The 15,440-nt window shown below is 36.0% G+C and overlaps 1 protein-coding gene across 1 annotated transcript; it reads left to right on the forward strand.

Annotated features, from left to right (window-relative positions):
- The first annotated feature begins 9,124 nt into the window (after positions 1–9,124).
- On the forward strand, positions 9,125–14,970 carry LOC104093123 (uncharacterized). The gene is made up of 7 exons (XM_009598833.4): positions 9,125–9,699; positions 9,954–10,267; positions 10,832–11,509; positions 11,948–12,076; positions 12,345–12,548; positions 13,675–13,875; positions 14,592–14,970. Exons 1-7 carry the CDS (start codon positions 9,435–9,437, stop codon positions 14,709–14,711), a joined length of 1,911 nt encoding a protein of 636 aa, XP_009597128.1. The 5' UTR covers positions 9,125–9,434; the 3' UTR covers positions 14,712–14,970.
- Positions 14,971–15,440: the final 470 nt, after the last annotated feature.

A 15,440-nucleotide genomic window follows, 5' to 3' on the forward strand; every position in this document is an offset into this window, starting at 1 on the left:
AACACTGTACACTCTCAGCATACGCCAAGCAATGCAGAAACAAATTTCAGAATGTTTAACCATTTTAAAAGTCAAACTTTAAAATTCTAAATGGCTATAGAGGGTGTGTTTGGTATAACTAAAAAGTTTTTCAATAAAATATTTTTTTGAAAAATAAATAGTAATCTTACTCATTTTTCGATGTTTGGTACGTAAATTAAGGAAAATAACTTTTCAAGAGTATTCATAAATAATTTAGATACAATAAACATGAAGCCATAAACTTTCGAACCAACAACCTTCCGAACCCATAAATTTCATAAACTTTCGAACCCGAAAACTCTATAATTTCTAAACCCGCAAACTTCAAAACACATAAATCTCCGAACTCATAATTTTGGAATTCGTAAAATTTTGAACCTGTAAACTGAAAAATAAAAAAATTAGAACTAAAAATATAAATAAATAAAAAATTGCATGGGGAATGGGTTGCGGGAGTGGGGTGCAGACAAACGAAAAAACAGAAAACAGAAAATTAAAAATACAAAAAAAAAAGCATATAAAAACAAATTGAGGGGATGGGTGAGTGGCACAGAAAAGCGGAAAAAAACATAAAATTGAAGTTGGAGGGGTTGGGGTTAGATGTGAGAATAGGTGAAGTTTTTGAAAAATGTTTTTCTAACTTTTTCTATGGAAGTCATTTTCCTTCAGTTTTAGGAAAATATCTAGAAAAATATTTTCTAAACTATTTTGTGGAACCAAACAGTGAAAAATAGGAAAATATTTTTCAAAAAATATTTTCCGTCGTACCAAACACACCGAGAATTTTTATTTTATAGACTAATAAGTGCACTAAAGGAATTCAATTTCTTTCTCAGGGTATACATTGATGTATATTTTAATATGGTTTATAAATGTGTCACGATCATAGCTTTCCTAATATTGTAAAAGATAAAAAAGAAACATTTAAGGTCTAAGTAAGCAATGAGATTGAAACTTGTGACACTATAGTGTTTATTTAGTAATTTCTTGAGAAATAAACAGGTTTAGGGAAAAAATTCTTTTATTTGCAGAAACATTTTTTTTTTTTTTTTTGCTAATGAAACATATATTTTTGCAATCGTACAATTTTGAATTATTCAAAGAATTGGAGCTTTTGAATCTAAATAATTGTATATAAATAAAATACCTTAACTGATATTTCAAAATGGAAAAACTGAGAGTCACTGTGGAGTTGGTGGTCTCTCTTTTGTGAGGCAATACAAAGACTAAAGAGGACCCATTTCCAGCATCAGCAATCTCAGATTCTTAGTTAAAAGGATGGGTCATCTCAACTATACCAATGGATTTATAAGGGTTATAGGCGGTGCTAGAATTTTAAACTTGTGGGTTCAGTATTTTAAGTTATTGAATTCTAAGTTATTAATTTATAATTAATTAATAAATTTTTTAGGACAAATACAGGTGTTGAACCAAAATTACTGGGTTCGCCGAATCCGTAGCCACAATAATGGCTCCGTCCCTGCAGCTGGCATTTGGTCCTAGCTCTATCACCATCTGTCTACAATATGATCACTTCCGGTTACAAGTTGCAAGTGGTTCAATCTCTCTTCTTTTTCTCCATCCAGGATACCCGCTTCGGGTAAAAAGTTTTTCTTTATAAAGGGAAAAAAGTTTCATATCAGTAATGTTTTTCATTATTTATATCCGAACCTGAAACCTTTGATTATGTATGAATCATATCCATCTCACCCGCCACAACCATTCCATTAGTGGTTATTATTTAAATCTCACTGTAAATGCTCTAACCCCAACAAATATTTGGTAGTTAGTTGAAAAAGATGTCAAGTCAAGTCTAAAATAATAAACTAATGTAATAATTTATATTTGTTTGAATTGTTGGAGAAAGGAAAAATTGGAATTTAATGAGAAAGGAAATCTTTTGGGACAGAGAAGATTCAAGTTACTAGAGTGGAGGAAATCTATGAAATTTTATTTTAAATTACTTTAAAATTTGATCATACATTAATGTGTAACTCCGTCTTCTGTTTTTTAATGCTAAAATCATTATTTAATCTTCCACGAGGAAATAAACGTTATTTGAACAAACTAGTACGTCTTTTTATAATCATTCTTTTAAAAGGTTGTAGAAATCAAAAACAAAAAGGAAACGAAAACGAGAAGAAGTCAAAGTTCAAGTTAGGTTATATGGCCGTTGTGGGTTGAAATGGTAAGAAAAATGCAGAAACATTTGGTCTTATTACGGGACAGATTGTACAGATTAAAACGTGGCACAGAGAGGTGGGACATGATAGAGACGTGATCAAAATGTTTATACATTTCTGGTCCCGACCACCATCTTCTGCTAAAACTGCGAATTCAACGGTCACGTTCTACAGCGCCGTAACCTTTGAGTACTAACTCATTTGCCCATATTTGAATTCGGCAGGTAGAAAACCTATTATAAGGGTTTTTAACACGGAAAATGATCAAAATTATCTCTCAACTATCGAAAATAACTCAAATATACCCTTAGTTTATTTTTGGTACCAAATTTATCCTCGCCGTCTAAAAATTGGACCATTATTACCCTAAAAACTAACGACTGTCATATCAGCTTTTGGACATACTTAAATATTACGAAAAGAGGGTCAAAATTGCCCTCAAACTATCAAAAATAGCTCAATTATATCCTTCATTTGTGTTTGGTACCAAATATGTCCTTACCCTAAAATCTAACGGCTGCCACATCAGCTTTTGGACCTATTTAAATATTATAATCATGTTGACATGCCACTACAACATGACCAAAAAAAATCTTCTCTACCCGCAAGAACCCATTTTCTGCGAAGGTTTGCTGCATTTTCCGTGAAGGCACAGTGACGCACTTTAGGTGGCCTGCTAGCTAAACCAGCGAGGAGGAGAAGGATTAGGTGGTGTCTAAAAAGTGTATCTTTTTATGAGGTTTTGGGTCTAGGTCTTATTTATTGTCGGTCTTCTTTTCTTTTCTGTTGCTGAAGCCCGGAAGTGGAAGGGTATAGCATTTTAGAGGATGGTTTCATTCTAATGATTTTCGAGTTTTTTATGAGAGTTGTTTTTCAAAGGATATATTTCTGCAACTAATTTGTGACCTTTTTGAGCTATGAGCTTTGATAGCTAGCCATGGGAGTACTCCAATATGCAGCTTTTGTTGTTCTCCACCATTTTTGTGATAAGAATTCTGATTTTAAGTGATAAAAGTCGGTATTTTATTTCTTGTATAGTATATTGAATTTTTTACAGATTTGTGAATCTTAAAAATAGCCCAACTAAATTTCTCATAATAAAATTTGTGTGACTTTAATTATTTTGAAGCACTACTAAAAATTCGGCAAAAACCGACCAAGATCGACCGACCAACTTTGGTCGGTCAAAAAACCGACCAAAGTTGGTCGGTTTTTCAATTTTTTTTTTATTTTTTTTTTACGAAACCGACCAACTTTGGTCAGTTTTCTTTGGCGCAAAAATGCGGGAAACTATTTTTGAGTCCCGCAAAATTTATGTTTCAAGAAACCGACCAACTTTGGTCAGTTTTTTAATTAAAATAAATAAAAATTAATATTAAAAAAACCGACCAAAATTGGTCGGTTAATTCGACGGGTCATTTAAAAAAACCGACCAACTTTGGTCGGTAATTTTACTTTTTAATAAAACCGACCAGCTTTGGTCGGTTATTTTCGTGCGAAAATACAATTAAAGAGTATAAATCAAATAAAAGACAATCTTAAAATAAAATGTACCAATGGTCTAGTGGTAGAATAGTATCCTGCCACAGTACAGACCCCGGTTCGATTCCCAGATGGTGAATTTTTTTAATACATAATTAAATACCGACCAACTTTGGTCGGTTTTTTTTGCAATTTTTTTTTTTGAATTTAATTGACCGACCAAAGTTGGTCGGTAATTTCCGACCAACTTTGGTCGGTATTTCTTTCCGACCACAAAAATACCGTCCACACGTAAATGGTCGCGTTTTGGTCGCGTTTTGGCCATTACCGACCAACGTTGGTTGGTATTTTTGGTTGGTTTTTACCGAATTTCTAGTAGTGAAGGAGCAACACTTAGATGTGTAAACAAATGAAAATGGAGAAGGAAATATTATCCGTGGAGGCTTTTGTCAAGATGGAGGACCGTCTGTTGTAGATATACTTTTGTTGTTCACATGAGCTCATGTGACAGTCGTTAGTTTTTAGGGCAGTAATGGTCCAATTTTAAACATCAAGGTACCAAACACAAAACGGAGGATATAATTGCATGAGCATCAACTAGGAAGTAAAATAAAATTCAACATCTGTCCGGAATACAAATTAGACATGATAAATACAAATAACTCTGCAGGAGACTCTGTTGGCTGCAGATCGTAACATGAAATGCAGCTCACGGTAAGTCCCCGCATCATGCGCGCCTCCGTGGCCAAAGGACCACTAGACATAAAAGTACTTGCACAAAAATGTGCAGCAAGTGTAATATGAGTACCTAAATCAACATGTACCCAGTAAGTATCTAGCTTAACCCCGAAAAAGTAGTGACGAGGGGTTGGCATCGACACTAACTAGTGGTCCAATAATATCATATACAATAAAGAGGTGAACAAATATGAGGCAAAGTAAATAAATAAAATAAACAAGTATAAATACGTGGTAAAATTCTCCTCTTTACAGTAGGCTCAAGCTCTAAATTAGCACATTTCCTTCTCAACCGGAGCATATATATAAATATATATTGGACCTCACCAAAACGGGTCGTTATACTTCAAAACAGGAAGAACTCACAGATACACTGCCTTCTTGCCAAATGTTACGCACGATTTTATGAGGATATTTTATAGAAATACCGAGGCGTACGACCCGATCCCAACATAATATGTGCACTGCTGAGGGTCAAACTGCACTAACCATAAATGTATCTATTAACCTGTCGAGGTGAACGACCCGCTCCCATGAGAGTGTGGTACATAAATCCTGCCGAGGCGAACGACCTGATCCCATTAGAGTAAGAAGCTTTAACGGGTCTTTGACCCCACTCACGAATAAACGTGTGAGTTATAGTTTCTTTAACGAAAAGACTTTCAATGAAACATACATATATATATATATATATATATATATATATATATATATATATCGCGGACATAATTTCGTAAGAGGAGTACAATTGTTTCGTGACTAATCACGAAACTCGTGAAGTCTCTACAATAACGAGTCTATCACTGTACACATGTCTAGTCTCAAGTCATAATGTGAGATACAAGAATTAAACGAGCAAAGATAATCACTTTAGTGCAAGTATAGCATGGTGTGAACCTAAATCTACCCGGACAATAACATAATTCTAACTACGTACAGATTCTTGTCACCTCGTGCGTACGTAGTCCCCACAACAAGTTTCACATATTAAATATATTACCTAGGAGTAGTTTCGCCCTCACAGAGTTAGATATGAGACTTACCTCGTCTCAAAGCTTACTTTCTCGTCCAAAATTGTGCTTTAAATCCTCAACTCGGTGCCAAACGACCCGAAACTAGTCAAATATTATATAAAATAGTCATTACATGCTTAAGAGTTCATATCCCAACTATTAAAGTGATTTTCCAACCCAAATTGAAGAATTCCTAAAATTCACCTCCGGGTCCACGTGCCCGAATTTCGAAATTTTTTGAAGAAAATTGTTACCCATTACCTCATGACTCAAATATATGATTCTTATCTAATTCCATAATCATTTTCGTTGGTTAATCCCATTTTTATCAAAACTCTAGGTTTTTTCATCTAAACCCTTGATTTCACCAATTTTTACACGTTAATCTACCCTTAATTTATGTATTTAACTCATGTTGTGTAGAAATTACTTACCTCTAAGTGTTAGGTAAAACCTCTTTTTCAAGACTTCCAAAAATCGCCCAAGAGATGAAAGAAATGAGCTAAATGGCCTAAGTCCCACATTTAATAAAGTTGTGCACAAGTCTGAGATGTTGCATTTGCGACACCTGATTCGCAAATGCGAAGGTCGCAAAATGCGAACTGGGCTCCCACTGCCAAAGTCACAAATGCAACCAAGGACTCGCAAATGCCAACCCTGTAAAGGTCACAAATGCAAATGATTTCTCGCAAATGCGAGTTATGCCTAGATCAGGCTTCTTCACGAATGCGAACATTTCTCATATTTGCGAGACTTGCAACATTTGCCAAGAAACACCAGAAAAACTGAAGTTTTTCTCATCCTCCCGAACGTCCGAAACTTACCCGAGCCCTCGGGATTCCACACCAAACACACACACAAGTCTAACAACATCATATGAACTCTCTCGAGCGATCGAAACACTGAAATAACATCAAAACCCACGAATCGGACGCCAAAACGCATGGATTAACTCATGAACTCAAAAACTTCTGAAAATATTCCAGTGCGTCTGATTCCTATCAAATCAACTCGGAATGACGCCAAAGTTTGCGTGCAAGTCTTAAATGATATTACGGACCTACTCCAACTTCTGGAACCGGAATCCAAACCCAATATCAAAAAGTCCACCCTCGATTAAACTTTCCAAAAACTTCAAATTTCTCTTTTCGCCAAATGACCCCGAAGCGACCTACAGACTTCCAAAACCACTTCTGAACGTGCCCCTAAGTCCAGAATTACCATACGAGGCTATTTCCAGACTCGAAATCCTAAACGGATATCGATAACATTGAAATGCATTTCAACCCAAATTTATGAAATCCTTCCAAAATATCAACTTTCCACAATAGGCGTCCGAAATGCTCCCGGGTCATCCAAAAACCGATCCGGACGTACGCCCAAGTCTAAAATCATCATACGAATTTGTTGGAACCTTAAAATCCCGATTTTGAGGTTGTTTACTCGAAATCAGATCTTAGTAAATTCTTCCAACTTAGAGCTTCCGAAATGAGAATTTTCTTTCTAAATCAACTCTGGACTTTCCAAAATTCAATTTCGACCACATGTACAAGTCATAATACCTGAAGTGAAACTATTCATGGCCTCAAATTGCCGAACGATGCGTTAGGGCTCAAAACGATCGATCAAATCATTACAATATCTCAATTTATTACTTTCAAAATATAATCTAATTGATCTACATACATAACTGTAGATAAACTATTTTTCTATTACTACTCCCTCTATCCTCTTCCAACTAAAGTCTAAAGACCGTTGGTTATGTTATCCAGGCGAGAATGGCAAATGCCAAGCCCCACGTAACTAGGCAGTCTATTTTATCCTCTATTTTCGCTTTTAGAAAACCATAGGATATAGTTTCTGCCCACTAACAAACATTTTTGTATTAATCGTTCTCAAACAACTGGTGTCTCTTCCAAAGTTATTGAAACATCTAATATATCGTAATTCAAACTCATAAAAGACAAAAACACTTTAACATACTAAAAGAAGTTTGACTTAATGTTTTAATTATAATTAAATGCATCACCTAACAAGATGCTTGGTCTTTAACAGCTAGAATTTCGTTGTAAGGAACGGATTGCTTCTGTGTCCCTTTTGTCGTTTCTCTATTGTAGCTGATACGATTTTTTACTTTTCTTCTCTTTCTTTTTTCTTTCATTTTCAACCCTTACTAAAAATTTGTAACTAAACAGAACAATATTGAAATCTTAGAGGTTTTAATTCCCTTTCTGGATTATGGATGGTATAAGCCACCTTACCGTTTCCCTTTTTAGTTTCAGATATACAGTGGGAACGTGTAGGATGTTATGATCATCCAATTAATTACCAAAACGTTACACTCCAATATGTGTTTGGAGTGGGTTACGTTGCCGATCCTTTTCTTGCTCTCTTTTTGTCCCTAAAAATAGTAATCTCTCGATTTTAGTGAATCTATTTTCTTTTTTGTTCGTTAAAAAAAGAATATTCCTTTCTAAATTTAGAAACAATTTTACTTAAACTTACAATTCTATCCTTAATGAGAAACTTTTATAACCACACAAATACTCTGGGGCCTTTTTGATTTGTTTAGGATTACAAATTTCAGAAGTCTTCATTTTTTCTTAAACTTCGTGTACAGTCAAACAAGTTCACGTAAATTAGAACGGAGAGAGTAACATAGTACAATCTTTATTATTTCTCATTCTAGTATTTTATTTTATTGTTTTTATTTAGACAGAATCATGTTAAAGTTAAAATTCTACTCGGTTGTAGGTATACGACTATACAGTATGCAAGCAATTTTCACTCGAAGATACGTTCCTCTTTTATGTTTTTCACGATTCATGATATTAAATGCATAGTACTAAATTGCTAGAAAATTCAAAAATTCTGGTCGAAGAAAGAAGAAAGTAAAAAAGGGGAGGATGTGAAGGAAAAAATATGCACGCACAAATCACAATCTTTGGGATGCACAAAAGATACGAGTACGAGAGATAATGGCAACGCCAGTGTATAGAAAAAAGCTGCCAGGTAGGTAAATGGCCCACTTTTAACGAATTCCAGCACTGCCAACTTTTTCTTTAATTTTTTGTTTTTCCAACCTAGCATTGTCAATGAAAAGATTTTTTAAATTAAGATAAACTTTTTTTTATCTTCCATCTTCCTTACTTTCGTTATCCACAAGCTCCCCCATTATTAAAAGCGTATAATAATAACAAAGAAGTCCATATAAGTAAATGTATAATCCTTCAATAATGGAGATGCCACAAACAAAACTAACTTTATATATGTAGTTTATAGATAAAAAAAAAATTGATAGAAAGGTGCACATCGAGCTGATTGAATCGCCATTAAAAAAAATAGAAAAATAATATTATACAAACGCTCTTAGAATAAAAGTAAAAAATATATAATTTTTTTGTATGTTTTTTTTATATATATACTTATGTATGTTACACAATAAAAACATATACGAATTTTATATATTTTTGTGGTTACCGAATATAAATAGTTTCTATCCCGATCTTTGCCCAAATAATTCTAACATTCCTTGACATTTGGTTGCCATTGTCTAATTAGATTTGTCTAATTTCCCTGTTAATGGTGTAAAAGAAAAGAAAAATACAAGCAACCGATACAAATAAAGCATGTCGTTATTTCATTTCCCTTAAATAAAAGGGGGTAAAGGGGAAATAAGAAAGAAATAAAACTCGACAAAAGGAAAAAAAGAAAGAGAGTGAGAGAGCACAAAAACTCCGGCGACAACTCCAGTCCGCCTCGGCCTCTTTTTAAATTATTCTGCTCTTATAGAAAGCAAAGTAAACTGCATTTTCCTTAACCTTCCATTAACTGAAAACCTAGCCGGAAAACGGCTTTATTCGCCGCCGTGAGATGGCCCTTGAGACGCCGTCTCCTCCGGTTTTATTCTCTACACTTTCATTTCCTCTACAATCTATTATTCACCAAATCGGACCTGAACTTGTTTTGTAATTAGCATTGGTAATTGGAATTACGGATGGCCTCAATGGGGAAGGTGCTGGAGAAAGTAAGGAGATGTTTGAGGACTATATATTTCATGGCGGCGATGTTAGCGTCGCTGTTGATGCTATCGGCGCCGGTGATGGTGATACTAGGGGATGTACTGGTACCGAGCATATTGATTTCAAGCTTCACGTGCGTAAGGTGTTACAGTTTCAAGGAGCATTTGCAACGATATGCCTTCAAATCTTCCTTGACCGATATTCCTCTCGTTTCCATTCTGAGATCTCTTATCATCACATGTACGTGCTTAGTTACTACTTCCCTTTCAATTTTTGAGCCCGCCCGAGTTAGCTGAGCGCAAGTAGTTGATACTTAATTGCTGAAAGAAACTGATTATATAAAATAAGCAGCAATTGAATAGAAGCGCCGAAACTGATAATAAGCAATTGATGGAATATTTTTCTTTACTGTCTTTAAGTATTAGTTCCAAATGTCTTGATGTTGAGATTCAAATTGGAATTCGTTCTAACTTGTTATTGTTCTGTGATGATAGGTGTTTATTCTCTGTGTGATGGACCTGGTCTCTCACATGGACCATATCTCGGGACTGTTACATTCTGTTCATTTATATCCATTGTTCTTCTTTCCGTAAAGGCTTGTGTTTTCTCTGTCAATTCATACCTCGAGGCTGAAGCTGAAGCTTCATCTGCTATCTCAAAGCAAAAGCTTCATTTGAAAAAGTCATGGGGGATGCATGTGTTGTTTCTATCATCTGTAGTGTTTGCTATTGGACATACTGTTGTTGCCTATAGAACAAGCTGTCGAGCTAGGAGGAAGCTCTTGTTTCACCGAGTTGACCCCGAAGCTGTAAGTTGTTATGTTTTTCCCCTTCTGGTTTCCTTAATATCTTGGATACATTTAATTCATTCACTGGCGGAGCCAGATATTTATACGAGGGGATTACAAAAGACATTAAAATGTCGCACTTCGGATTTGAAACTGTCACCAAAATAAATTTTTGAAGCCATCTTTGCCACTAGACTAGAATTTTTTCTTATATTGAGGGATTCAACAGTTCATATATAACAAATAAAAAAAACTCGCTTTTCTCTATTTACGCAATATAACTTTTTGATGGAGGGGATTCAATTGAAACCCCTTATTCCTACCTAGCTCCACCCCTGAATTCATTGATAACACGGTGCCAATGGTTCATTGCATATTTTGACATAAACAAGCTTTTTTTTTTTATAGATTGACTTCTGACTAAGTTTATCTGTCTAAGTGCAATTCTTGTGATTTATCAATGATAATGTTAAATTGTGAAGGTAATCGGTGCTGTTGGGTTTTCTTGATTTCTCATTGCTCTTCAGAAGATGCAATTTAGTGGAACCTATAAGTTTGTAACAGCTCTTTTATCTGAAATAACAGGTGCTTCCTTGTAAAGTTGTCTTCTCTGCATACCATAAGGTTCCACGGTCTCCAACTCCTTCCGCTGGGAAAGCATCAAAATGTGATAGTGAAATGAGGAGGAAACTTGCTGTCTCTGCTCGTGAGGAAGGAGAAATTCCTGCCAAACTGCTTGCTGATGTTGACAGCTTATTCTTCTCTTGCTTAGGGGTTACTCTTCATTACAAACTTAGGTTGCCTGGATCACCTTGCCGTTCCTTGTCCTCCACACCCCGTGTTGACAGGCCATTAAATCTTTTATCAAATTCGGATTATTGTATCCGGAGGAACTACAGTAGTCAATTTCTTGCGAACTGTCTATCCACACCTTTATTAAATGGTTTTCAAACCCCCTCCATCCTGTCTGAAGAAATGTCTAATCTCAACCTTGATGAAGTCGGTGATGGAGATGCAGTTCATGGGTCGGGGTCTCCTCTGTCTATACCAGATCTGGAAGGTAATGATCAGTTTGGAATTGTTCTGGTGCATGGTTTTGGCGGCGGTGTCTTCTCTTGGAGAAATGTGATGGGAGTACTAGCTCAGCAGGTAGGTTGTGCAGTCACTGCTTTTGACAGGCCAGGATGGGGATTGACATCTAGGCCTTTCCGACCAGACTGGGAGGAGAATCAATTGCCTAATCCTTATACACTTGATGCTCAGGTAATATCCCACTTTTCAATCGTATGTTTCAATTACCATTTAGTTAAATTCAGCACGAAACCAAACAAGAGAGGTGACAGTAATGAATTGAAAATAAACAGCGAGTTATCAATTTAAGTGCAGTACCAGAAAAGTGAGTCTGTAAACTTTAGCACAAATGTTATACAGACTAACAGAGTATTCAAGGCTCTGATTTCTAGGATATTATGTATATATGTGTATGCATATGATGTATTGTATACATGTAGGGAGTTTCTTTGACTTTGAAAAGAGATGGCATCTGAAAAGATCCTTTTCAATTAGTCTTGGAGAGTCTGATTGTTGGGATATATTTGTCCTTCATTCAAACAGATACTAGTAATGATGACAACCGGGGATGTTGTTTTCCTTTTAAATTTCTTCGCTTTTCTCTTTGACAGTTAATTTTTCACTTTTCAGGTTGACCTGCTTCTGTCTTTTTGCTCAGAGATGGGTTTCACTTCAGTGGTACTTGTTGGCCATGACGATGGTGGATTGCTTGCACTAAAGGCTGCACAAAGAATGCAGTCATCCACAAATTTTATTAATGTGAGTGATAACGGTGTGTGCTTTAACAAGTATAGTTAGCATAAGTCTTATCGTCTTTGGATGAATTGTAAACCTGGTAAAATTGCAATTCAAATTTGAGAAAAGATGTCAGTAGCCCACATCTTTTCTTACAAACATACATTTAGTGTCCTCGTTGAAAAGGATGATGTGGAATCTTGTGTACCCTCAGTTTTAAACCTATGCACTCCAATTTATTGCATAGTTGTTCATGCTTTGACTGTTTAACTACTTTTGTCTTCTATATTAGGTTAAGATCAAGGGAATTGTATTATTGGGTGTTAGCCTGTCAAGAGAACTGGTTCCTGCCTTAGCAAGAATATTATTACGCACTTCGCTCGGAAAAAAGCACTTGGTGCGTCCTCTTTTGCGAGCGGAAATTACTCAAGTTGTTAATAGACGAGCATGGTATGATTCAACCAAGTTGACAACTGACGTTTTGAGCTTATACAAGGTATGCTTGCTTGTGATTGAAATGCTGATTGTGCTAAAGACTTTTTTTGTTTAATTGTCAATAAACATCTAATTTTGCTGTCTACAAATTCAAGCAAATTTTGTTCTGCTTTTCTGTATTCTGGGACGGATGATACCATAGTCCTCCTCAATGTAGACTTTTGAGTGTGCTACTTATGATAATTAATTTTTGAGTGGAAGTTAGGAAGAAAAAAAACACATAGAAGCACTCAGTGAATCACGAGGCACAACTAGATATGAAGCACAATAGGAAGACACATAGAAATAAGTAGATCCTGGATCAAATAGAACTGAAACATCTCTATGGCAAACTGGAACAATACCTGTGATCATGGCATCGGATGACACGGCCTCACGCCTAGCTGGAAAAGCATAAAATCGGGGTTGGGCCCCACCACTCGGAGCTATATCTCTGGGACGGCCTCTAACTGGCTGGACTCCACCTCTAATGGCCTGACCTCCACCTCTAGCTACCTGACCCCTACCTCTAGCTGGCTGAATGGGCGGTGAAGCAACCGATGTCTGGACCATGGTACGAGAACCCTATTGTTGTGAGCTGCCCGGTGCCCGAGGGCAAAATCTTGTAATGTGCCTTGGATCGCCACAAGTATAAGACGCAAAATGAAGATAATCACACCTTGTAGAAGCTCCTTTTAGCATGAATACATATAATGAACTGGATCATTTAATATGTACCCGGGGATGAAAAATTATCAAAGAAAAGATTGATTAACTGTAGAAGTACCTGTTTGGAGAGGTTCCAGTACATGTTTATTTATGTGAAAGAAAAACTTAATAGGTTCATATCACAGAAAAGCTAGTGTTTATGAGGGTTCAACTTGTGCTATGAATGAACTGAAACCATTGTGGAAAAGTTTTAGAAGACTGCTCCCTAAACAGTTCTTGCCACTTCTGGGCATGTAAGATGCCTATAGTTTTCTTCATAAGTTACAAGACGCCTACAATTGGATTAGATATTATGGGCTTTATCAGTTTCCCTGTTTTCTTCTTTTGCGAAATTTTCAGGTCCCTTCTTTCGACATATTTACATTCTTTATATATATCAGATTCCAATCTTAAGCCTTTCTGCTTGTGTATATAATCAGGCACCGTTATGTGTGGAAGGTTGGGATGAAGCACTCCATGAGATAGGGAAGCAGTCATATGAGACAGTCCTCTCCCTAGAAAAAGCCGCAGCACTGCTGAAAGCAGTTGAAAGCTTGCCAGTTTTGGTGATTGGGGGAGCTGAAGATGCACTTGTACCTTTAAAGTCTGTTCAAGCTATGGCTTCAAAACTTGTGAATTCTGTGAGTTATCGCGTTCTCTATATCTATCTCTGCAGCTGTAGTCTATTGTATGTCATTATCTAACTCTGTGTCATATGGATTGGTTTTCATAATAGAAGCTGAATTACTTGATCTAGATCAGTGCAAGTGATTATGCCCTTAGTTAATAACTTAGTTGTTTTCTTTACACAGTCCGGAACATATCAAAACCAAACACCACCTAGTATGATTATTCTTGCCTCATGTATGATTTTACTCCCATGGGAACCGATCTGTAATATACCTCTTACAGAGAAATTTTTAGAAGTTCCTGTGTTTGTGACTAAATTGAATGGATCTGATTCAACAAGAAACTAATGAAGAAATGGGACTACCGCTACCATTTAGCCACTACAATTCCTGAACATTGATTTAGAAAGAGAAAAGTTAAACTGAAAAAGTCCATCATGTCCCAAGAATAGAGAATTCAGCTCCCAGCACGAAAGCACATATAGATCACTGCGTAGTATTAATTTTCTTTTCTGGCTGCTAATTGTTGCATGATGTCTTTATTTTGTTGAAAATCCTGTGTCGTTGGGTGTAGACTTGTATGCACATAATGAATGTGTATAGCGAATAAGATACTAATACCTCCTGGGGATGAAATTGAAACGACATTTTGTGAACTTGCTTCAGATAAAAGCATAATTTTTTAAGATGCTCAGGCTATTAACTTGTAAAATCTATTTAACTTACAGAGACTGGTTGCAATATCGGGGTGTGGTCATCTTCCGCATGAGGAGTGTCCAAAGGCATTGTTAGCTGCTATGTCACCGTTCATCAATAGAATTTTAGTTGATCAACTGCAACACCAATAGGGTGCTCTCTGTTAAGTCAAGCGGCGTCCTGTATATTTATTTATATCATTTTGTATTTTTCTTTTTAGAGTTACTTGAAAGGTAGCTCATCTTTAGGTAGTCTTGCTGATAGTTTGGAGCTCTGCTTTAGAGCTTTTAGTTTTAGTTTCACAGATTCTTAAGCTTGTTTTACCAGTTGCTGTTATCCTTCACATAAGGAGTGGAGATAACTTTTCTATGTACATCTTTTCAGCAGAAACGTGCAGAGTAGTTTCCCCAAGGTGGATTTCTTTCCATCTCTTTCTCATTTGTGTTCTTTTTCCTGAGAAACTATGATTAACTGGAAGATCATTTGGTGTTTTCAGATCATGCGTTCCATCATTAGACGTGTCAAGAAGTAGTACATGTACTTGGTCTCTTAAGATGAAACCTTGAGTATTTGTCAAGTTTTTCTGGTTGGATAATTTCTCTTAATTCCATTCACAAGGAATGTATTGTAGTCTCTCAGCGTGCGGAATATAGGGTCTACTGTTCAAGAGAATCTGACTAATTATTGGACTATTCCACTGTTGACCATAGGGATATATAGATGAAAACTTAATTGAGCGTTGTTATAAGAAAATTAAATTATGGTGGATGCCTACTCTTCCTCCGTTATCTTCCTTCATGATCTCTATCTTAAATGCTTAATGACATATTTTCCTTCACTTTTCATGCCTATATAAATGCCTTGTAATAGATAGAAAAATA

Source organism: Nicotiana tomentosiformis, chromosome 3 (genome assembly GCF_000390325.3).
Source record: "Nicotiana tomentosiformis chromosome 3, ASM39032v3, whole genome shotgun sequence".
In the NCBI taxonomy this organism is placed as follows: Eukaryota; Viridiplantae; Streptophyta; class Magnoliopsida; order Solanales; family Solanaceae; genus Nicotiana; species Nicotiana tomentosiformis.